The 23,257-nt window shown below is 41.4% G+C and overlaps 1 protein-coding gene across 2 annotated transcripts in view; it reads left to right on the forward strand.

The window, feature by feature from the left end:
* The window catches only part of numbl (NUMB like endocytic adaptor protein), a 73,839-nt gene that overhangs the window by 20,683 nt on the left and 29,899 nt on the right, over window positions 1-23,257 (forward strand). Inside the window, exon 1 of one of the 2 annotated variants that reach the window (XM_074641326.1) lies at window positions 14,384-14,770. The exons of the other annotated variant lie outside the window; for it this stretch is intronic. Within the exon in view, the coding sequence (XP_074497427.1) occupies window positions 14,730-14,770 (41 nt within the window). The 5' untranslated portion in view covers window positions 14,384-14,729. Of the gene's footprint in view, window positions 1-14,383; window positions 14,771-23,257 lie in introns of those variants that run through there. 2 annotated transcript variants of the gene reach the window in all.

Genomic DNA, 23,257 nt, shown 5'->3' on the forward strand with positions numbered 1-23,257 from the left:
AACACCAAGAGAGATCAGTGTCATGAAATGGATCATTTGAATTTGGTTTATCACATTAAAATTACTAAAAGTTTACAGCTCTGTGAGGCTGTTCATAGTGGGAACAAGAATATACAGTATAGAGCTGACCCTAATTGACCTCCAAATCAGTATTTGAATGCTTCATTCGCTTTTGTTTTTTCTATGTAAGTATGTAATAATAAAGTATCAATCCAAAAATAGCCCATGAAATGAGGAATAACTTTATTCGTATTCAATTTTAATTATTATTTGTTATTCTCAGAGGGATATCGTTGTTTATTACACGGCTTTGTTGAATACTCAGTTCTGATTGGTCAATCACAGCGTTCTACGGTCTGTTATTTCTTTATAGAAGACCGTTGCTATGTATAACAGACCGTTGCTATGGGCGCAGTTCTGATGTTGGACTCTGGAGGACCGTTTTTGTGTCAAATTATTGATTTATTAAGCAAGTAGCCGTGGCACCACAGGAAAAGACGGGGATGACATGACTAATTAATCATCTGGGGAACATAAATGTCTGTACAAAAGTTCATGGCAGTCCATCCAATAGTTGTTGAGATATTTCAGTCTGGACCAAAGTGATGGTTGGACTGGCCGACAGTCCTGACATCCCTGGAGCTAGTATAGGCCAACAGCATGGCTGAAAATAGATGTCGGAAATTCCTTGAAAGCAAAAAGAAGTATACTTGTTAAGTGTTCCAACTGCTCGGCCACTAAACAACAAAAAAAAACATTAGACTTAATTGTAATGGATCACTGATCTAAAGCATGATTTATGTCCCTGCAAGTTGATTATCTTGCTGTTCTGAAATGAATGTAATCCAGTGACTTCCTGGAAGGTAGGAAGTCAGTCTTTAAACACAGAGTATGGCATGCTTTGATAAAACATCAGCCCTCGTGTAACATATACAACATTATATCTGAATAACAAGCTGAAACATGCAAAACCACAAGTACTGTCTTTGAATCTGGAGACAAAGTGAAGAAGTGAATTAAATTAATTATTAGCCTCACCAAATGCACACAGCCCAGAGGGAGCACTGATGCTGAGTCTTCCTTTGGATGTTTGATGTGATTTTTTAAAGCTTCCTATCTAATCTACCTAATCTTCGCCTACATATTGATTTCTGGCTATTTTACTTGTAATTTGCTCCCCATTAAAGAACTACAAGTTCAAATCTGAACTCAGGCCACCCAGGCTGCACCCTACCATCCCCAGTAGCACTGGGTGCTGTGGGGTGCCACACCCTCTCCCTCCCCCCTCCAGTGCTATTGTTCCCTCGATGACAAGGCCCACGTGCCCCCCTATTCAGCATCCTGGTGGGGGGTAGGCGGGCTCTTTGTCTCGCTGCCATTGTCCCAGACGCACGCTTCCATTTGACGGACACACGTGCTGTCAAAAGAGAAAGGGAGCGCAGGAGGAGGAGGAGGCGGGGCCACCGCTGGCCATTATTCTCGGCGGTGGTGCTGGCGGTGGCGGTGAAAAGACGAGACGCGCTGGCCATCTGTGGTGCGTGTCTGTAATCTGTAGTGACTGCACACACACAAACACACACACTTCTAAAAGAATCCCCTTCTTTTGTCTCGCCACACTTTTCTCGGGGCATGACGCCTATTGAGGTGGTTTTGTTTCGCTGTAAAGTGGGGTGTGGACAGAGAAAGAGTGTCAAAGAGGCTGATATGGTTGAAGTGAAGCTACTGTGACTGCAAGAATGTTCTATATCCTCTCATGTCTTCTGTACGTCAAAGTGACTATTGTTGAGCGCCTGTTTTCCAGCAACAGGCCTAAACACCAGTCCACTTGTCTTTCCTCTCTCTCCGTCTCTGTTTCTCTCTCTGGCCTGGGATGACCCAGTCTGCCTGAGGGTCTTCACCTCGGCTGTGTTTACCCTGCTTACCCTCCACTTCCCCTTTCTCTGGAGGTTAACTGATGTTCCCAGAACTGTAGGCGAGTTTCTGGAAGTCGCTGTGGGATGTTTTCACCCAGCTGAAATGTGAGATAACTCTCCTAACATGTTGCCCAGTGGATGTCTTGTTCTCGTCTTCCTTCCTCCCATCTTTCTTTACTTCGCTCCATCTGTGATTCCTGCATTCATTCATTTCCTGACTTTTCCATTATGTGTGTCCCTTTATTCTCCTTAAGTTGCTCTGTATTTAATTCCTTCCTTTTTCCATTCGTCCTTCTAGTCCCTTTTCTTTCACTACTCCTTGTTTGTTCCTATGACTGCCATTTCTCCTTTTTCTTTTCTTTCTTTTGATTTACTGTTTTCTGCTTCTTCTTCTTCTCTCCTCCAATCCTTACATCAGTAAAAGAGATGTATGTGGGGAATACTACAGGATAGGGGTGGGAATCACCAGAGGCCCCACGATACGGTATTATCACGATACTTGAGTCACAATACGTTGAGTATTGCGATAAGTTATATTGTGATATATATTATGATTTATTACCTGTTTTTCAACTGCAAATTATGCAGTTTGTCAACATCTGTTTCATCTAATAAGATACAGTTTTCCCTCTGTTCATCTCTGAGGTTTCATTCACATATCTTGATGTCAGAGGTCAAGGGACCCCTTTGAAAATGGCCATGTCAGTTTTTCCTCTCAAAACTTTTGCCTAACCTTTGGAGCGTTATTTAGCGTTCTTCCTGACAAGCTTACATGACATGGTACCAATCAATGCTTTAGGTTTTTTAGTTTCACTTTAGCTTTAAGACGGTGCTCGCTACAACCGCTGAAAGACAGAATAGCGGCCGGGCTCGCCGGTGGACCGTCAGATTGTTAAGAGGTTAATAGTTTATATAATAAAAGATCAATACTTGACGTTTGTGTATCAAAAATATCGCGATACTATGCTGTATTTTTTTCCATATATATTCAATCCAATATTGCCTATATTGTATTTTTGTAAATCATCTATCTATCTATCTATCTATCTATCTATCTATCTATCTATCTATCTATCTATCTATCTATCTATCTATCTATCTATCTATCTATCTATCTATCTATCTATCTATCTATCTATCTATCTATAAATTATTTGGTGAAGAGAATCTAAGTTTAAAGGGCTTATATACTCTTCACCATATATAGTCCACACATGTTTAGAATGACCATTCATACGTGGATCATTATTGAATATTTACTCTAAATATCAGCTACGTGTGCTGCAGCGCCACCACGTTGCGTGTCTGCCTGACTCTCTACACCCATTTCCTCGGCCTGAGTTTCTGCATGACCAGCGAGGGCTTTTAGTGCCGGTCGATAAGACACGACCACCCTGTGAAGGTCATTCAGTCTCGCCTCTCCACAACAACCCAAACTCCCAAACCACTGTAAAGCCAGCCACTGGCGTTGTTTATCACCACAACGATGACACTGACTGACTGTAATTTTCTTCTCATGTCTCTGTGCCGTACTGTAAACGCTTCAGAGACAATTTTCTTTAAAGTGTAAGTGTCACCAGATGTTGCTATAAGGAGGATTGTTGTAAATGTTGCTTCCTTGTGTGGCACAGAAAATACTGCAAGATTTGCAGATTTGAGGGCAGATGGTTGATGTCACACAGGCAAATAGATATATTGACAGACAGATGGATAAACAGACACATAGATAATAGATGCATATATATGCAGAGCAAGCTTTTGACCGTCTGCAGTGTGTAGGAGGTGGCCAAGCTCAACATAACAAGCAACGAAACAACTTTAAATCGTTTCAAATGGATATCTGAAGCAAACTTTTATACATTTAGGAGCAACTCACGTCATTTCAGCTCAAATTTTTGGATCCATATTTTAAATTCCGTACCATTATATCAACATTTGAAAGTGTTTCCTGTTTAGGTATTCACAGACCGAAGACAGACTGGCAGTCAGACAGAGAGAGAGTGATGGGGCAGATGTTAAAAGCTTTAAAAGCCTTATTGATTTTAGAGTTCTGGTTTTGTATCTCCTTGCTTTACATGCATAAACATGCATTATGTATAATTACTTTGTATTGACAGTCAACGCTGAAGAAACGTGACTTCACATGGAGTTCACAGTATAAGACGGCATGTTTTATGCATTCAGCGCACACATGTGGCAAAAATCTCTTCCTGTCTGGACAGATCTGACAGGAGGTCAGAGGTCAGAGGTCACAGAGAGTGACCTGGATATTGACACACACACACACACACACACACACACACACACACACACACGAATACACAACATGAATGAACACAGGCAGCTGGCCTGTTACCATGACAGCATGTTATACTCCTAGTATCCAGCAGGGGCGCTGTTACCTAGGCAACGAAGGTCTCTCCTGTCCTGTCCTGTCCTGTCCTGTCCTGTCCTCTCCTCTCCTCTCCTCTCCTCTCCTCTCCTCTCCTCTCCTCTCCTCTCCTCTCCTCTCCCTCCTGCCATTAATAGGTGACATTAATGCCATAGTACCTATAGACATTTTTCTATCAGCACCATCCATCAGTGTTTGTACATTGTACATGAATATTAGATAACCCTTTAGAATACAGCCCACAGATTACAGTGTAATTGTCATACAGGGCATCAGTAAAATACTTATAATGGATAAATATGTACAATACAGGAAGACAATAAATTTAGGAAAAGGGGGGAAAACAACTTTATGGTATTATTTTTTTTTGTTTATTATAATATCCTTAAAAAATAACTATGAAATGACATTGTAAAACATTTTTAGATATGGACTTATTGATTAACTACAGTGTACAGTATTATTGTTACTTTGGAACAAAGCATTAGGCTAAACCAGGAACAATGGTGTTCTGCAATCGCTATAATAGCATGAAATAGTGAAATGTAGAGCTGCATTTTAAGATTATTTTCATTGTTGATTAATCTGCTGATTATTTTCTCAATTAATCGATTAGTTGTTTGGTCTATAAAATGGTGAAAAATGCCGATCAGTGTTTCCCAAAGTACAAGATGACGTCCTCAAATGACTTGTTTTGTCCACAACTCGAAGATTTTCAGTTTACTGTCATAGAGGAATAAAGAAACCCGAAAATATTCACATTTAAGAAGCTGGAATCAGACAATTTTTACCTTTTTTTTCTTGAAAAATTACTCAACCCGATTAATCGATTATCAAAATAATTGGTGATTAATTTAATAGTTGGAATCGATTAATCGTTGCAGTTCTAGTGAAACGCAGGAGAACAGTAATGTAGTTTTAGGATCCATTTAGCTTTTATGTCCTATACTGTATCATCAGATCAGGAACAATAATAAAGCTGAATGTAAATACATGATACTCAGATGAAATCTATTGAAATGTATTGGACAACAACATACAATATAAAGAATAATGTAATAAGATATTCATCATTCAAAAAAAATATTGTTGTTCAGTTTTTATCCACTTTTATTTAAAGGACCAGTGTGTAACAATTAGGGGGATCTATTGGCAGTAATGGAATATAATATTCATAAGTATGTTTTCTTTAGTGTATATTCACATGATAATAAGAATTGTTGTGTTTTCGTTACCTTAGAATGAACTGTTTATATCTACATATGGAGCAGTTCGTCTCCGCCATGTTGCACCGCCGTGTTTCTACAGTAGCCCAGAACGGACAAACCAAACGCTGTTAACTTTTCCGATTCCGATTTCCTCTTCCAGTTTGTACGGTCCGTAAAATTAAACAGTCCTTTATTCACCTCTTTTTCATCGTAATTACAAAGTAAGTTCCATGCTGCTCCTGAATTTGTTACCCCTGCTCACTACTACCAGCAAGTATTTATATATAAAGTATTTACATACGGTATAATTTGCGGGCTGTAATGTAAAACGTTACCTTAATGATTGAGAGGATAACTTTTCCTTCTCCCTATATCTGTTTATCTCGGTCTTCTCTTCCTCTGTGCTCCTCACCAGGAGGACCTCGCTGTGATGGGTGCAGAGGGAGGTCTCCTTTCACCCACAATGTTGTCACTGTCTGTCTCTCTCCTCTCATGCTCGTCTGATCTCAGCACAGTGAAAGAAGTGAGTGTGTGTTCATGCTGCTCTACTACTTCCTCTGCCTTCCTCTCTCTTTCTATTTTCGTTCTTTTCCAGAGTTGCTGCTTTTCTCCCAAATATCTTCCCCCCCCTCTTTTCCTCTTCCCCTTCTCGCTCTCTCTCTCTCCCAGCCCACAAAAAAACCCATACCATCGGTTGCCATGGGATCCGGTTGCCATGCAGCAGCAGCAGCGAGGTATTCACATGGTCCTCGCGTGTATGCGCGTCTAGTGTAGCGTGACGGAGTTGGGATGCCATGTTGATTGGGTAGAGGGAGAGTTAGGATGGGAGGTTTGAAAACTAGCTGCTGCAATCGAGTCGGCTCCAAACACCTGACCCATATAAACACACACACACACACACACACACACACTACAGGACGTCACGCTATTGATCATGTAATCTAGTCCCAAGCTTGATCAGTTGACACTCCCCCAGCGTGTGTGTGCCTCACATACTCCTCCATCATCTTACAGTGGGTCAATGAGGCTTTGTCTGTAACTACAGGCTTTGCGTTGGTCTGTAGAGGAAGATAAGTCGGGTATAATGGAGACATATGATGATGGAGAGTCATTGAGAAGAGAAGAGATGGATGAGGAGAGAGAGAGAGAGAGAGAGAGAGAAGAAAAAGAAAGTAGTATTGACCAGAGGCAGAGATCGATGAGCAGCCTGTGCAGGATAAGGCAGTGGATTTGGCTGTCACGCCGCTATTGGACAGCCCGTCCGTCCGAGTGCAGTTTTACAGAGCGTGACTGGATGAAAAAGAGAGTTTTGATGGATTCTTATCAGCAGATGATTGGATAGCCTGTGTTTGGTTTAGTGGAAGTCACCGAGGCGGTGAGATAACATGATGAAATCTCCAAACGAAGCATGTAGAGTAAAGCCACTTCAAGATGACCCAGCTATTTCTTTGCAGACTGCACCATCTTTTGGTTGGAGCTGCACTCATCAATATCTTCACATGGATTTAAAGAGGACATATCATGAAAAAGTCACTTTTTCAGTGCTGGAGTGCCTACCAACTCACAAACTGACTTCAGAACAACCTTTGCAAAGGTGCGCCATGTTTTTCTCACAAGCCAATCAGAGCAGACTGGGCTTTTTTTGGAGGGGGTCTTAAAAAGACAGGCGCTAAAACGGAGTGTTTCAGACAGAGGGTGGATACAGGTATATTCAGACAGACCGTATGAGAAAAATAGTGTCTTTTAAAACATTAAAGCATGTAAAGAGCTTCTAGTAGAAACCCAAAATACATGTATGAACCTGAAAATGAGCTTTAATGACTACCTGTAATGTGAAAAGTGCCACTCATAGACAGATCCACGGCTCTTCTCAGTTTTACGAGGGTGAGGTTCATTTTAGAGTCTCTCAGCTGAATGTTTTTTTTATAAGGCCTGAGACTTTATTGTTTTGATTTACCGCTCCAATATGTCAATGTTGTATTTAAAGCTTGATGTACTGCCTCAAATTTGCCAACCGAAAAACCAAAAACCAAAAAAATGCAGGTTTAAGAAGTCGTTTTTTTCTTCTGAAAGTACAGTATTATTTGTATTAAAGTACTTTGTTTGAAATGTGGGTTTGGCATCAGGTTAAAGTCTAAACATAGCCTCCATCCTTCACTGTTTAATACTGCTGAATTACAGACCAGTCATTACACACACACACACACACACACACACACACATTACTGTTGAGGCTCTGGGTGCATGCCTGAAGCATGTGGTATGTTACAGGAAGTTATGTCATAGAAAGTGGTTGGTTTTTAATTTCCTCCACTTGGCTGAGTCACAGAAAAGAAAACAAGAAAACACAACTTTGTTTCTCGGTCGTGTGAACCTGATTATATTCTCTTCTGATTCAGATTCATGATTTCCATATGGATTTTTAGTTAAAGAATAATTATGTTTTATTTTATTATATATATAATTTGTAAAAATGGTAAATGAACTGCATATATATATAGATAGCGATTTTTGATCTCTTCAAAGATCTCTTTGATTTTGTTCACCTTGCTATTAGGGGTGTAAGAAAATATCGCTACACGAGTATCGCGATATTATGTTATGCGATACTCCAAAAAACACTAGATTTTTAATTAACCTCTTATATAACCTCTTCAAAATCAGTCGGGCCCGACCGCTATTCGATCAGCTCAGTTTTAAAGCTAGAGTGAAGGTAGTGGCATTATATGCAACTAGAGAACCTGTAAACCTCGTACCTAGCATGTCAAGAAGGAGGCTAAATAATGCCCCAAAGATATGCTAAATTTTGGCGAGGAAAAGCTGTCATGGCCATTTTCAAAGGGGTCCCTTGACCTCAGACCTCAATATATGTGAATGATTTGGGTTCTCTGGGTACCCACGAGTCTCCCCTTTACAGACATGCCCACTTTATGATAATCACATGCAGTTTGGGGCAAAAACATGCAGTTATTTGCATGCAGTGTAAATGTGTTATTTTTGCCTATTCTAAAATGCTGTATTTCTGGTGCGTTCTTTATGACCGTTTTCCAAAAATGTTATTTTAAAATATCACAATAAATTGCCTTGCTTACAGTATTGCAACATATTGCAAACATTGAATTGTTACCCCTGTATCATGATACGTATCGTATTGCCAGATTCTTGCCAATACGCAGCCCTACCTGATTTTCTCCTGGTGTTGTGAAGTCAAACTGGCCTAATTTCAAGTCAGATTTGCCTGAATATTTTAGTGTCATTACAGTTTCCAGCGAGAGTACAGTGGTACAGTAAGTAGGTTTTTGCTTGTTACTGTATGCAGGTCTGTGCTTGAGGCCCTGCTGGCCACTGCCGCATTGAAAAATCGCTTACTGGTTAGATTATTGCATGTTTGTAACCCGCAACAGCATTAATTGTGTGTGTGTCAAAAGGAGCCTCATCTACATTCAGACAGTGTTGGTTAAAATAACAGGCTGTTATGGAGTCACTGAGGCATGGTGGTTGTAAAACCACAGAGTCTCAGATTTAACATGTACGCACACACAAACATATTACACACACTACACACACACACACACACTCAGACAGCATGATTAGGTTTCTGTGTTTCGGTTCGTACCGGTGGCAAAGCTCACTGGAGACACGTGCCAGAGGGCTTATTTATTGTGAACGGGAAGTGTGTCTGCTTCCACCTGGTTGGTGAGATCATCAAATTTCATACACAGCAACTATAATAGGCTTATGTTAGTGTCTGTGAAGTAGACGGATGCACACACACAGACAGGACAACCAGCTATTCTACAGTACTATATAGAGGTACCATCTACTGTACCGTCCTCTGATCAGTTTAAAACTCTGTCCCTTTTGTCTTCTTCTTCTTCTGCGGCTTTGTCTTCCCGTCTCTTCACTTATTTTTAGGTTCCTTTCTTTCTCACCCTCCTCTTCTTTCTGTCTGTGCATCTCACTCCCGGAGGAGTGCAAAAGAAAAGAGGAGGACGTTAGTTAATAATGTTGATTACAGAACAAATGATGGAAATGGAGTGGAGCTCAAAATGAGGAGTTCTTATCTTCACTCATAATGTTAAGGGGAAAAACAGTGTTCTTCATACACTGGTCAATTTTTAGATTTTAGGCTATTTTGCTTCCATAACATGTTTTCTTTCAGACTAGTGGAAAGAAAACATCCAAAATACACATTTAGGTGTTTATTTTACTACTTTGTCTATTTGCGTCTGCAGATTTCTCCTAAATTTACCAAAAGTTAACATTAGATAACGCCTCATTTGCATATTTAAACATAACATTTCAGAAAACTTGTAATACAAAAATTAATTGTTGTAATATAAGTAATCAACTGGGGAAGTTTCATGGTGATAGCTATTAGTTAAAGATTTTACCCTATTCACCTGTAGTGTCTTGTAAATGTATAGAATTTTACAATGCATATCTTTAAAGGACGTTTTCTCAAAATTAGTTTTTTCTCAGACTCTGAGCCAGAAATCTCCACTTCAGTTGCACTTACGTACACCAAACTTTCCAGTTTCATTCCTGTCTATATTCTGAAGGTTTTTACAGCGTGGTTTGTTCATACATCATTCATAGCCTGATTTATAGAACATTTTATTCCTAAAAGCATAGCAAAAATGGATTTTTATGGCTGTTGGCAGTATTTTCTGATTTATGGAGTGATAAAAAGACATATCCAAAATCCCCCTCTTAAAAAACCTTTGACTCTAATACGTCAACAAAATAAAACAAGAATTTTGAACCTGGCTTTATCCAATGTTCAGATTTCTGTTCTGGAAATGAATGCACATTAGCACATATTTAATAAGATAATGGGTGTCTCTCCTTAATAAGCCGACTTTGGTCGTCAGATGGTGTGGTCGGACTAATTACTAAAAGCTTGTTTTTGTAATCACATAATTGCCAAAGCAGAAAATTATATTTAATTCAGATACATAAAATGATTGCCTGAAATTACAGACATCAGATTTACAAAACAACAGACTGACAGCATTAATACCACCGTGACATTTGTGTGGGGTTTTATCTGTTTTTGTAAATGTCACACTTGCTGCTGCTGTGCACCTTTCAACAATAGAAAATCACAATGCGCTGACTGTGTGGCAGTATCGAGTGATAGGAAGCGATTTGTTTTAGTCTCCTTATAGTCTATTCAGCTTTTCTTTTTTTCATTAAATCTAAATTTGTCATGTTTAATACCATTGGGTGTTGTCTACTCTCTAGAGCTGTAACAGTCTTCATTGTTGTTTGTGAATGTAATGTGCCTTTTTATAATTGGACCAAGTCTCCTGTGATGAACGCTCAGACACGTTTCCCCACCGGGATAATTAAGTACATCCGAATCACAATCACAATCACAGTGATGTTAGACCTGTCAACTACTCATGTCAACAGACGGGTGAAATGGAAACAACCGACAGTAAGCATAAAGAGAGACGGGGGTTGAATGTTGCCAGTCAGCTACAAGGACAACAAGGACAACAAGGACAACAAGGACATTTTGATCCGTGTCTCCCTCTCATCCATTGTTGATCTCTGGCTCTGGGTGTTACAGGGTAAACAGCTTAGGGGATGAACTGGCATCATGGAAGACTGGGAATGTGTGAGAAGAGAGAGATAGCATTAACACCACACTGAGTTACAGCATCTCCGGGCTCAGCCTCAGCTCTAACTACCAACATCCAGCTCTCCTATAGCCTGGAAGATAAAAGGCTAAAATGTCTGGATCCAGGTACATTTACACCTTTACCTAGTTAGTTAGTTGTGTACCCACAACTGTTTGTTTAACCTTTTGATTTGTATGTTCATTACCAGCGGGATCATTCTCGTAAACTAATCTGAACACTCTGAGGAACTCTTTTGAAATTTATTCTTAATAAGTTTGACTAATTTTTCACACAATTTAATTTACAGTTTTCAGGCGTTAGCTTTTTAAATTAATCATTAATTTGATTTATTATTTAATATTTATTCATTTTGTTTTATTTCTTTATTTGTTATTGACAGACTGACTGGCTGACTGAATTTAAGTGAAATCACATTCATCGGAAGACCACTTTTATTTTGGTTGCTTTTTTTTTGAAGCCAGTTCTTAGACGCTCTTACCGCGATGCCTAGTATATACACATACCGTAAAACAGCGTGGGGGCTAGTTTGACCGTCTTTTTCGAAGTGGAGGCTGGCATCTTCCATCACCTTCTCCGACCTCAACACGTATAAACTCACTTTGGTGCTTCACTTCTTCCAGGCTCTCACTTCTTCTCTCCCTGTTCCCTGCTTCCCTCCAGATACAAAAAAACACCCCTCATACACACATCCATGCTCATACGCCACACACACTCGCCCAGGAGTGTGTCTGTGAGAGGGAGAGAGCCACGGGAGAAGCGAAACGCCAAAGCGAGTCTCATGTCAGCGACTTAAAAATATTACATGACAATTAATATTTTTACTCAATATACTCGCGATATAGTCATTTATTACACTCCACGTAGAACAAGTCGCAATACATTGAGTATATTCGACCACCCCTAAAGCCCACTCAGCCTTTTAACCTCCCTCACCAACCATCTCGTCAAGTGTAGGAATGTCATTTTCATGCAAAACCCTTTAGAGTCCCAAGTTCAGTTTCTCCTTCATGTCTCCAGCTGTGTTGGCCCTTAATCCCCAAACTGCTCACAATTAGAAGCAGAGTTCCACCACTCTTGTTCAAGCTCAATTACAAGTCCTCAACCTGCATGACCTCTGCTTGTCTTCCCCTCTTGCCTCAGCGCATCCCTTTCCCAAAGAGTATTTGGCCCTCAACCTAACCTTACTTTCAGTTCCAACTCTCATGCAGCCGTTGCTTTTCTGTACATCCAGTCTTTACCAGGTATTCAGACGAAAAAAAAGACCTGTGCAAAAGGGCTGCGTAGGTGGGAAACTGTTGATACGAAATACGATCCACAAAGTGCAGTCTGATATATAGATTCATGAGAGTGAAGAGTGAAGGACAGATCATGGTTTCAGTTTAATGTTAATACTGTAAACACTTTATGTCTTGTGCTTCAAATAACTGTTGACATGTTTAGTACCAAATCAAGACCTTAACCAAGTACTGTGTGTCCCTCTATACATAACCGCCTTGCTGGATGATATTGAGTTGAGTTGCTTTGGCGGTTTTTGCTGGACTACCCTGCCTCGGTGCCCTTTCTGTCCGAATGCAGTGCTGTTGTCTGTCAGAACATGGTTTAGTCTTTATTCTAGTCCTTGCTTTATCTCTAGCTTTATCCCTGCAATAGCCCTCAACCTCCAACCTCTGCCCCTCCTTAAGGCCGAGCACCGGATGTCCTGATTTAGCTTCGACCCAACTCTTACCCAAGCATCAGCTACTTTGCCCCTTTTGCTACACGATGAAAATGTACATAAATTATATATTTTTACCGGGGGTACAATTTCCCATTTCACTGTGGCCGTGCAATGCATTCCTGTAATGGTACAAGATGGAGACAGTGCTCCACATCTGATATATAGTAGAAGAGTTGACCTAAACAGTGTGTGAATCTGGGCTTTGCAGCATGACCCACAAACCTCTTGAAACTCCCAACCCATCGTGAACAAACTTTTAAACTAGATTTACTGTAACTGTAGCTCTAAAATTAATCACAGTTCAGCAACTGCAAGGCACCTTAACACAACACCTCAATGTTTTCAGACCAGCACTGTCTCCTGAAAATTACGAGCAGCGGAGCAGAAGAGAGTTCGTTTAGCTCTGAGAATATCAAGTGAATGTTTAGTGGAAGTTGCAGTTTGCGCAGAAATAAATGCTGCAGCTCCTCAAGACCAAGGGGGATTTCCCATGTCTTGTTTCCCTGCTGCTGAGTGAAGTGACGGGGTTTAACTCCGGAGCGAGTTACGTTATCGACTCCGGCCCAGGAGACCAAACTACAGTGTCTCCCCTGCTCCCTCTGACCACTGTCGGAAGGCTGAAGCAGGAAAAGTTAACACTAGGATCAACATCGTGATATTGTGGTTTTAGCTGGCTAATGTTGCTAACGTTAATCAACATGATTTCTGTCAATCACGTTCAGTCTCGTGTGTGTCGCCTCACTGTTTTGACCGATCGCGTCTACGTAGTGCGAGCACAAGCGTGACCAACAGGACTGTTGTGATTCTTACATTGAGTCCCTTTTAAAACTGTTTAAAACTGCGACCGCAATCTGAGAAAAAAATAGGTTTTCCACGAAACGTAATTGAGAATGCAGTTTCCGTTGCATGGGAATGTAATTTTGAAGGAGACCGGGTTGTTTCAGACACAGATTACTCCAAAATGTTCAGAGGAAGTTGGTTTCTCCAGCTGGGCCAGCAAATGTTTCCCAGCTTTGAAATCTGGAACAGGAACCAACAGAATACTCAAAACATGGTCCGCTCTTACTACCAGGTGCTCATTGGGTGTGGTGTGAAGGTTTCCATCTGTTGGGAACATTGACTGCTGTATTTGTGTGGCCTGCCCTTCAGCATCCAGTACTGGGAAAGCAGCACTCTCCTTCATGTCCAGTAACGCCCCTGTGGAAACATACTACTAGGCTGAGTTCCAGTCCGCACGTTAAACACATCTATTCCCCAGTTTCAGCTCCAGCTCCAGCTCCAGCGCCTGTCCCCAGGCTCCAGCCCCACTTCTTGCCCTCTCCCCCAGTGCACTCTTGACCAGTGCGCCCATAGCAGATGGAGAGAAAACTGTGTCACCACCAGCCATGACTCGCTCACTCACCCCCTCCCCTTTTCTCTCTTTCTATCCTCCCACTCCCTTCTTTCCTCACTCTCAGGATTTGGTGCATCAAACATTGATTTGTCTTTATTTTTAGAGCAGCTGTGAGCATACATGCGTGAGTCTGCAGCGTATTTGTTTGTGTGTATCTGTGTACCAGACGCTCGTCCACGCCGGGCAGCTTGACTGTGTTTGGGTGCATCACTGTGCGTGTCTTTGCGAATGTGTCAGAGCTCCTTTTTTCCAAGTTAATCCCTTAAGAAGAGGTGTGGTTCAGTTTCTCTCGCTCTGCGCTCCCTCTCCTCTCTGTCCCTCACTCTGAGCGCAATATCATCACATGCTCTCCTCTCGCTCCTCTCATCTTCTTCTTCCTGTGCTGTTGTTATTGCTGTGGCCGCTAGTCTCTCAGCTTGTCATCTCTGCATCATCTGCTGTCGTTGCTGTGTGACATGAGTTCTTGTGGCGACATGGGGGAGGCCATCGAACTCAGGTGAGTCAAATACAGAGAAGGGGGTGTGAGCTGGTTGTTGTGTTTGTTTTGGATGTCACCTGGCAGTTCCTACATGTGTAAGCATATGTACTTATGCATACATTTATCCGTTTTCTGCATTTTTGTGTGTGATTGTGCACCTTGGAGTATTTTGGTTTCAAACTGGGTCGACTGTTAGTACCTCGGGCTGTTTTTCTCAGCCTCACCTCTTTTTCTGTCCATCAAGTTGACCCTGTTTCAACACGGCAGACATCTGCAAGCTCTATAGAGGTCAACAGGAGATGTGGGGTTTTTGTGATAGTGATAGTTGTTGTTGTTGTTGTTGGGTTATTGGCTACGGTGGTATTTTCAGTCACTGCCAAAGTGATAATAGGTCCAGTCCAGCCTGTATCCACAGGGCTCATAGCGGCTAATAGCCTTAGCAGATGCATTAGCCCCCATGCCCATATGGAAGAGATTAAACCTGCTGCATTGATACAAACACCCAACATTGTTTTCGTGCATAGCGTTAGTGTTTTTGTGTGCACATATAGATATGTTGTGTGCATGTACACCTGCCATGCACTCTTTTTACATAAAGATTTGAGTTCCCAAGCTCGCTGCTCTCTCTGCCATGATAGTTAGATAATTGAGAAGGACGGATCTCTCGTGTGTGTGTCGCAAAAAAAGAAAGAGAACGAGGCAAAGTGTGAGAACACTGAGGACGACAGGGACCGATGTAACGAGTGAAATGAGGACAAACGAAGAACAGCAAGACGGAGACTCAACAGGGGGGAGAGGATGAGAGGAGGGGTGTGAGAGTGAAAGTTGAGTTTGAGAAAGGAAGGGTGACTAAATGGGATGAGGAAGGAGAGCGTGTGAGAGAAAAAAAGCCAAAGAAAAGTAGATTCATTATGGAGAAAATAGTAATTTCCTCCCATTTTCAGCAGAGGAAGCAGGAGATAAAAAGAAAATTGTGTTTCTTGGTCTCTATCATCACCTGGCCTTTTAGAATATCAAATGTACTTTGCAGGTTTGTGCTAACATTAGAGATCAAATGGGAAGAGAAAGAGGTTAGAGACCTGAGAAAGCAGGCATAATGAGGCAGGAAAGAAAGCAGAAAAAAGCTTTGTTTGACTGTGGGAGTTCAGCGTTTCTGAATGCAGGCTGCAGAGCCACACCGGGTCGCTTGGCATTCTTCTCTGACCCAAGAGTCTGACGTAAAATCTGCACAGTTCAAGCTGGAGGGTGGGGTTGACAAGACATTGAGAAATTACAGCTGCAACAATAGGTTCTTCAGATGGGGAACATTTGACTGAAGTGGCATTGTGTTTAAAGTGGTGTAAAGTCTTTTTTTGTTTGTGAGCTCACTAAAGTAAACTTGAATGTCACTAAGTCCAAGTCCACAGTGTTCCACATTTGTTTTTATTATGTTTTAAAGCAGGGTTTCTCAAAGTCTGGTTCAAGGTCCGCATCCAGACCGAACAGCAAGCGAATCCAGACCCAGCCCATACCTCGAATTATGAAAACAAGAATTATGAATACAATAGGTTATGAAGTGTAACGTTTTCTATGTTGAGATAAAATTTCTATTGATCAATAAATTGTTATGGATGTTGAATATACCGTGTAGCTGTAGGTCATTCACAGCCATCCTGTCACCATATGAACATGGTTTTAATGTGGCTTATTTATCTATCTTTGATATCGTTGTCATGACGACGTTAACTGCTGGAGAGTGTTGTTGTTGATGTCGAGTTAACTTATAAACTGGAGAATTTGCTATCAGCTCCTAAAGCATGAATTATGCCTCGGTTTGGTGCTGGCCCAATCACAAGAGATGTGACATTTATTAACTGCGACGAGTAGCTTACCGATAGGCAGAGTACGGCGGGTCTTAAGCGAGTTGATTAAATATTATTTTGTCATCGCAAATCGTTCCGGACCTCTGACCTTGAATGAAAATCTGATGCGGACCTTTGAGTAATACATTTAAGAATCCCCTGTTTTAAAGCAGTGTCCGTAAAGATGTGACGGCTAGCGGCAAATATGGAGTTTTGGAGCGTTGGTGTGAATTTCCTCCTGCCTGGAATGAACTTAAAGTTATTCCATAATGTCCCTGGTTTGTGCGTCTCATCTCTCACCCTAGAGATGAAAGTGTGCCGTAGCACTTTTACTGTCATATCAGCGGCGTAGCACAGCTGATAAGCCCGGCCTTCGGCGCTGGTCTAGACTGATAGGAGGGAATACAAAGTGGGAACACAGCATGACAATATGATACTGGAGCATATCGACTAGACCGCTCCACTTCACGCCTGGCTGCACTGTGTTGAGATTAGCTTCCACACACACTTTTCCCATCACAGACACACGCTTGCATGCAAAAACATGGACATGCTTTTGGCCGTGGATTCAGACACATGAGTGCTTATACAGGCACACAAACACACACACACATTAAGCCAAAGCGTGGTCCGTACCCTGTTTGTCTGCTATTCCAAGGGCAGAGAGGGATTTGGATATTGTTATGTTAATCTGCCTCTCTTTTGTATCTTGGAACCCATTCAAACAAACACACACACACACACGAGCATGTACACACAGGTATGAGCACATTCAAGCATGCACAAACTGTTGTGCACAAATGCAATGCATGCCATGATGTATACACTGAAGGACAAGAATACTTTTTCTTACAAAAAAGAGAGCGGATGTAAGTTTCCCTGCAGAAACAAACACAAGCAATACACACACATATACATAGACAATCTTCTCCAGGCTTAACTTGGGTGGGCGGGAATTGAAACAGTAGCAGGAGGGGCAGTGACAAAGCGCCGTGATAAGCCCGGAGGAAGAGGATAATAGGTGTGGGAGCTGTGTGTGTGTGTATGTGTGTGTCTCCTGGTGTTGAGGTGACGGTGCATGTGTGTATAGACGTGTGATTGCACCAACACACTCTCTCTCTCTTTCTGCAAAGCTAACACAATTTCACTTGAAGTTTTCCAGCTAAATCCTATTTGCAGAAAAAGACCGGGAAGCAGATAATTTTAATTGCAGGATGTTTTCTCAGACTCCCGGCTTTGCCAGACTGCCCTCCTCGCTCCCCTTATTCGATTTGTTCCTTGAATGAGCGAGGCGGGAGGAGCGAGAACATGATGTGTCCACTGTGAGAATTGTATGTAAAAAAATTAGGATAGTGTGCTCCTACATGTGCACATGTGCTAGTGTCTTTGAGCATGATATTAAGTGTCAGTTTAACAGTGTGATTGTCACTAAATCTCCATTAGCTACAGTCAAACCATGACAAGAGTCGGCTCTGGAAACCTGTGCTGCTTCCTGGATCAATCCGTCTTCATAGTGTTGACATCTCATTTCATTCCAAGTACTTTCCTTAGAGTTTATCTTGTCTCAAGGTTGCCTAATGCCTCATTTCCACTGCATGGTTCCCCCCAACTCCACCCACTTTTGGTACTAGGTGCTTTTCTCAGTTTTGTTTTCCACTGCGGATAGGTCCCTGTTGATGTAGGCAGGATTCTTACCTGATCGTCATAGCGACATAGCACGTAACTGCCGTGACATCATCTTCACCATGACACAGCGTGCATTGCTCCGTGCAATCCAGTAGGGCTGGAAAGATACGCCTATCTCCTGATTTGATATACTATCATGATACTTGGGTGATGATTTGATATGTTTTGCGATTTTAAAGTATTGCTATTTGATATTACGATTTATTGCGATTTTTTAAAAAACTTTTTTAACATTAGACCACTGGAAAAAGTTGAATCATACACCTCCTGGGACTTTTACTTTGGGAAATATCTAAATTAATACAGTAAAATGTTTGATTTTCAGCATGTATGTAGTCAGAGATGTCCTGAAGTCGAATATATCAGTCATTGTCAGGCATTATTTATTAAGTTTCGAGCAACCCAAAAATCAAAGAATAAAGAAATTTCCTTCACAAATTAGTGGTATTTTCTTTTTAATATATAAGAATATAAGGTACATGTAAAGTTTTATACTTCTAGTGAATATATTCCAATCAATCTTATTTCCATATATGAATTTGTATAAACAGTTCCTTTGTTAACACCTTATTTTGAAAACTAGACGTAGTCACACGTGTATACTTCTGCTAACTTTGCCAAATCTGTCACTAGCTGTCCCGTCAGCTCCGTTCTCTTTATACATCCATAGTCAGCTCCATCGGGGACGTTTGAATGTATTTAACATAAATGTCAGTATATGGGTGCTCTACAGTTGTAGCGTCGGCTGATTTGACCACAGAGATGACAGTGACAGCTGGCTTGACCGCAATGTTGCTTTTCCTGGCAATGTGTGAAACCCAAAGTGTTTCCATACTTTACAGTATGTGTAGTGTTTACCACTTTGGATTTAAAATGTGAGGGTGCAGGTTGGATCCATGCAGACCCTACGGCGATTTCTACTTTCTAGTTTCGGCTCGCTAGGCCGGCTGCGGTTTGTTTTGGTTGACGGATACGGTACGGATTGGGTTTTGGATTATTGCAGAAAATAAGATCTGTGGCAAACAAACGTTTATGATACTTACACGTTTTGTTCGACAAGATAATCTTCACAAATGAACACCCCTTTTATGATTTTTGAAGTGTGAATGCATCATACTCTGACCTGTTGATCACTCCTGAACTGGACTGTAGCTTGTGCTCGTTTGTTGAAGGCAGGCATAACGGACTGACTGAAATACACACATTGTAGTGGGGCTCAAAACACTTTGACAAAAATGCTTTAATTCTGTATTGTTTACGATCGAGTGTGGTCGCACACGCAGCGATAAACACTATCATTAGTAACTTTGGCACGGTCTGAATCCGCAGTGGGAGGCTGCCTGAACACTGTGGGGAGGCGGACTCGCCGTCCTGTCTGTTTTTGAGTCACTTGTTGCAGACAAACTTTGATTTCAGAACAAAGTGTCAGTGACAGAACTGATCCCTGATCAGCAGGTTGAGTCACCTCTTCGTCCAGTCATGTGATCATCATCGCGCTGTCATCTTTCTCACCTTCTATCCACCTGTTACTGTGATAACGCACTAAATTCCCACACTGCATTGCAGCCTGAGTCACAGAGGGCCATTCAATCTCATTATGGAAGATGACCAGCAGCCTGCACACTCAGACACACACAGACTATAATTATATTAGGACTGCTTTCTGTAATGCTTCACCCTGAACCAGAACCCCCCTGAAAGATCATATTGCATTAGAGGGTCAGAGGAAGGACAGGATGTGTCTACCCGACCCGTCAATGTCAAGTTACAGTAATGGGCATCTATATGTAACCATGTTGGCAATGTGACTCACACACACACTCTCTCTCATTTTACTTTTAATCCATCTAACCTTTAATCTTCCTCATAGACACTGATGAGAAGCCATAGCTCCCACACTGCTGTGACAAATACAGCACAATCAATATGACCAACATGGTGGGTGGGACAGAGCAAATGGCAGGAAAAGAAAATATCAATCATGAGTGTTAGTTGCCACCTGAAAATACTACCATCTGTCATTGGAAATTGGATCAGTGCAGTTGGAAATGAATTCATAAAGTTAAGAAATAATCGTGTTTAGTTTGGTTTTCTTGAGTCACCGATGCATTACAAGTTCTTAGCCTCAGTTGTGACACGTTTTTGTCACGTTTGCAGCCTCCTTGCTGAGTCAAATGTACCGAGAAATGACTTTGCCATGCCATTTCCTCACATTATAATAAAAAATAAATGACATTTCTTATTGCTGGTGTGCTTCAGGATGTTTAATTATTTACTGACGATAAAGTTAGACACAGACAGTAAGTGTAACTCTTCTATTCTAGTCATATTTCTGCTTTTTCTTTGTTACATTTGGAAAGTATTAACCCCACACACACTACAGGAAATGCTCTATTGGCAAACAGAATTCATAAATAATGTATTTTACAGTATGAAAAATCATTCAAGGACATACCTACATTTTTTATTATGTACTGTACTGAACAGTATTGACCTGTACTGCATTACAAATGACTATGGATTGTGGATTGGTCCTGATTTTCAATGACAGAGAGATATATGAACCCACAGACCCCTTTTATATAGAGTAGACCTGCTTTATGGAGCAAGCTGAGGCATGCGTGTGTGTGCGTGTGTGTGTGTGTGTGCGTGTGTGTGTGTGTGGGTGTGGGTGGGTGTGTGTGTGTGGGTGTGTGAGGGGGAGACAGACAATAGTCTCAGTGGGTGCCAGGCTGATGGTTAAACACATGGCGCTGCTTCAGCTGTCACTGTACATCAGTCTTGACAGAGAGGACCATTACTGATGCAATACAGCTGTATGCCTATTCACTTACAGAAAGAAAAGTATGCTGCTTGATAAGCCACCTACACATTACCATATACAGCTCTCCACTGATCTCTATGTGCTGCTTCTTCTTTATATTTGCTCACTGTATCTGCTGCACCAAAGGGCATTTATGTTTCATAGACTTACACTTCTGTCTTTATGACTTTAGTTCACCTGTTATGTTTCCTCCTGTTTCTTTGGAAATAACTTATTAACATAGTGATTGAATGATTGGTGGGATTGTGTTGTTTTCCAGCTGTGATATTGACGTGGAAAATTTCATTTCATCGCGCGTCTACTCTGTAACCAGTCTGATGTGGTTGTCTGGCCGTCTGATGATCAGCAGCAGAGATACAGACTACATTTTAATGTGTTGTGTCTTGATGTTATTTTTAGCAGGAGGCATCTCATTGTACTTTTTAGGATTGAAATAAGTTTCAGGATTTAGACCAGATTTGATTTTAGCAAATATGCTTATTTGCTGTCTTATTAAAGGTCAGAGAAAAACATTGATATCAATTTCATCTTTGTGTGTTCAGTAGAGTTTGGTCCAGAACGCTTTTAGCATAATTTAGCACACTAACAACTTCCAGCAGCCTGCAAGAGAAAAATCCACCTTACAACATATCCAAAACGTTCTTATAAACACATTGAGAGCTGTGAAGTTGTTGGAAGGCACCTTTTGACAGAACTAAGCTTTTTCCCTCTGTTTTCAGGGCGCGTCTAGATGTTAACCCATCAATTGCAAAAACTCTTGTGAGACTTGCTGCCCGACGACCTTTCCTAACCTCCAGGTCAATGCCTAATCTTAACCATCTCGTGAGAGTTTTGCAAATTGCGGGGTACAATATAGACACGACCTTTTGCTAAGCTAGGCTAAGCCCTTTGGGGGGCAGGTCCAAATCAAGTCTGAGTCATTTAGTTGCAGGTCTTTTTTGGCAATTTGCAAATAAAGATGTAAATATTTCAGATCTCTAAACCTGAAGGCTAAAATGACTCACTACTGACTAATGCCGGGTACACACTGCACGAGAATCAAGACGATTTTGGCCCAGATTCCCCCTCCCGACAATCGTCAGTAAAGCCCCAATTTTTTGATGGCCTTAAAGATTATCTTTCCAGATGTTCCTGTGGTGTGAGGTATGTTAAGAGTGTTTTTTACATCCCTGATCGGCTCAGAAGTCCATCCTGGCCGCATCGATATGTTGTGTGTGGGGAACCCAAAGGACACCCGATGACGCAGTCGCGTGGGAAAGAACGATAGCCAATTAAGAACCAAGTTGACTGAAGAATGAAGGAAAACAACCACCGTCATGACGGCCGCGGCTAATGCATGAGCTAATGCAAAACGTGAAGCATAAAGTAGTAGTAAGATAAACCTCAGAAATGGAGGACCAATGTTGATTTGTTGCAACAACATGAGTGTTTATTTAACGTAAGATCTGGAGAATCTTTTAGTGTGGGCCAGCCTTCATTTTCCTTTCAAAGCTGTGTCAAAAGCATTTTTATATTGCTGAATAATTATTTAGCTAATAATCAAATATTCAGTGCTACAAGGCTTGCTTGAAGCTGTCTTATGTATTTTTGCACAATCAAGTCAAGTCTTTAGCGATTCTCAAATCTCACAGTAGTTGAGTCCAAGTCAAGGCGCAACTTCTTATTTTCTAGTCTGACTCAAGTCTACAGTTCTGCTGAACACTAATACAACTGATATCAATATTCTCTTCTGGCGATAAGAAAGAAAGGGTTTCAATCCACACTGAATTATGCATGTGGGTTATGTGAACATCTGTGTATGTAGCAATGGTTCTGCTGTGGTGCATTCTGACTGCCAAAAAAACACCCTATAGTATATATTAAAGTTATTTCCAGGAAGGGACACGCTCTCTCACTTTCATACTTTGTCCTATACAGTCTCATAAACCACTGCAACGAATAAGGCCATCCTGTCCTGGGTCAGGCTTCAGTCTAAACACAAGTGCCCTGGTTTATCTCCGCTACGTCACACTCCTTTATTTTTTAATCACACACACACAAACAGAGACCACCTGTCACTTGTCGAGTGTGTGTGTGGGAGAGAGAGAGGAAGAGGATGAGACTGTGTGGGATGATAGTAAGAGTCGTGTCCCTATTCGGGTCACTCAGTGTCAG

Source organism: Sebastes fasciatus, chromosome 7 (assembly GCF_043250625.1).
Source record: "Sebastes fasciatus isolate fSebFas1 chromosome 7, fSebFas1.pri, whole genome shotgun sequence".
Classification (NCBI taxonomy): domain Eukaryota; kingdom Metazoa; phylum Chordata; class Actinopteri; order Perciformes; family Sebastidae; genus Sebastes; species Sebastes fasciatus.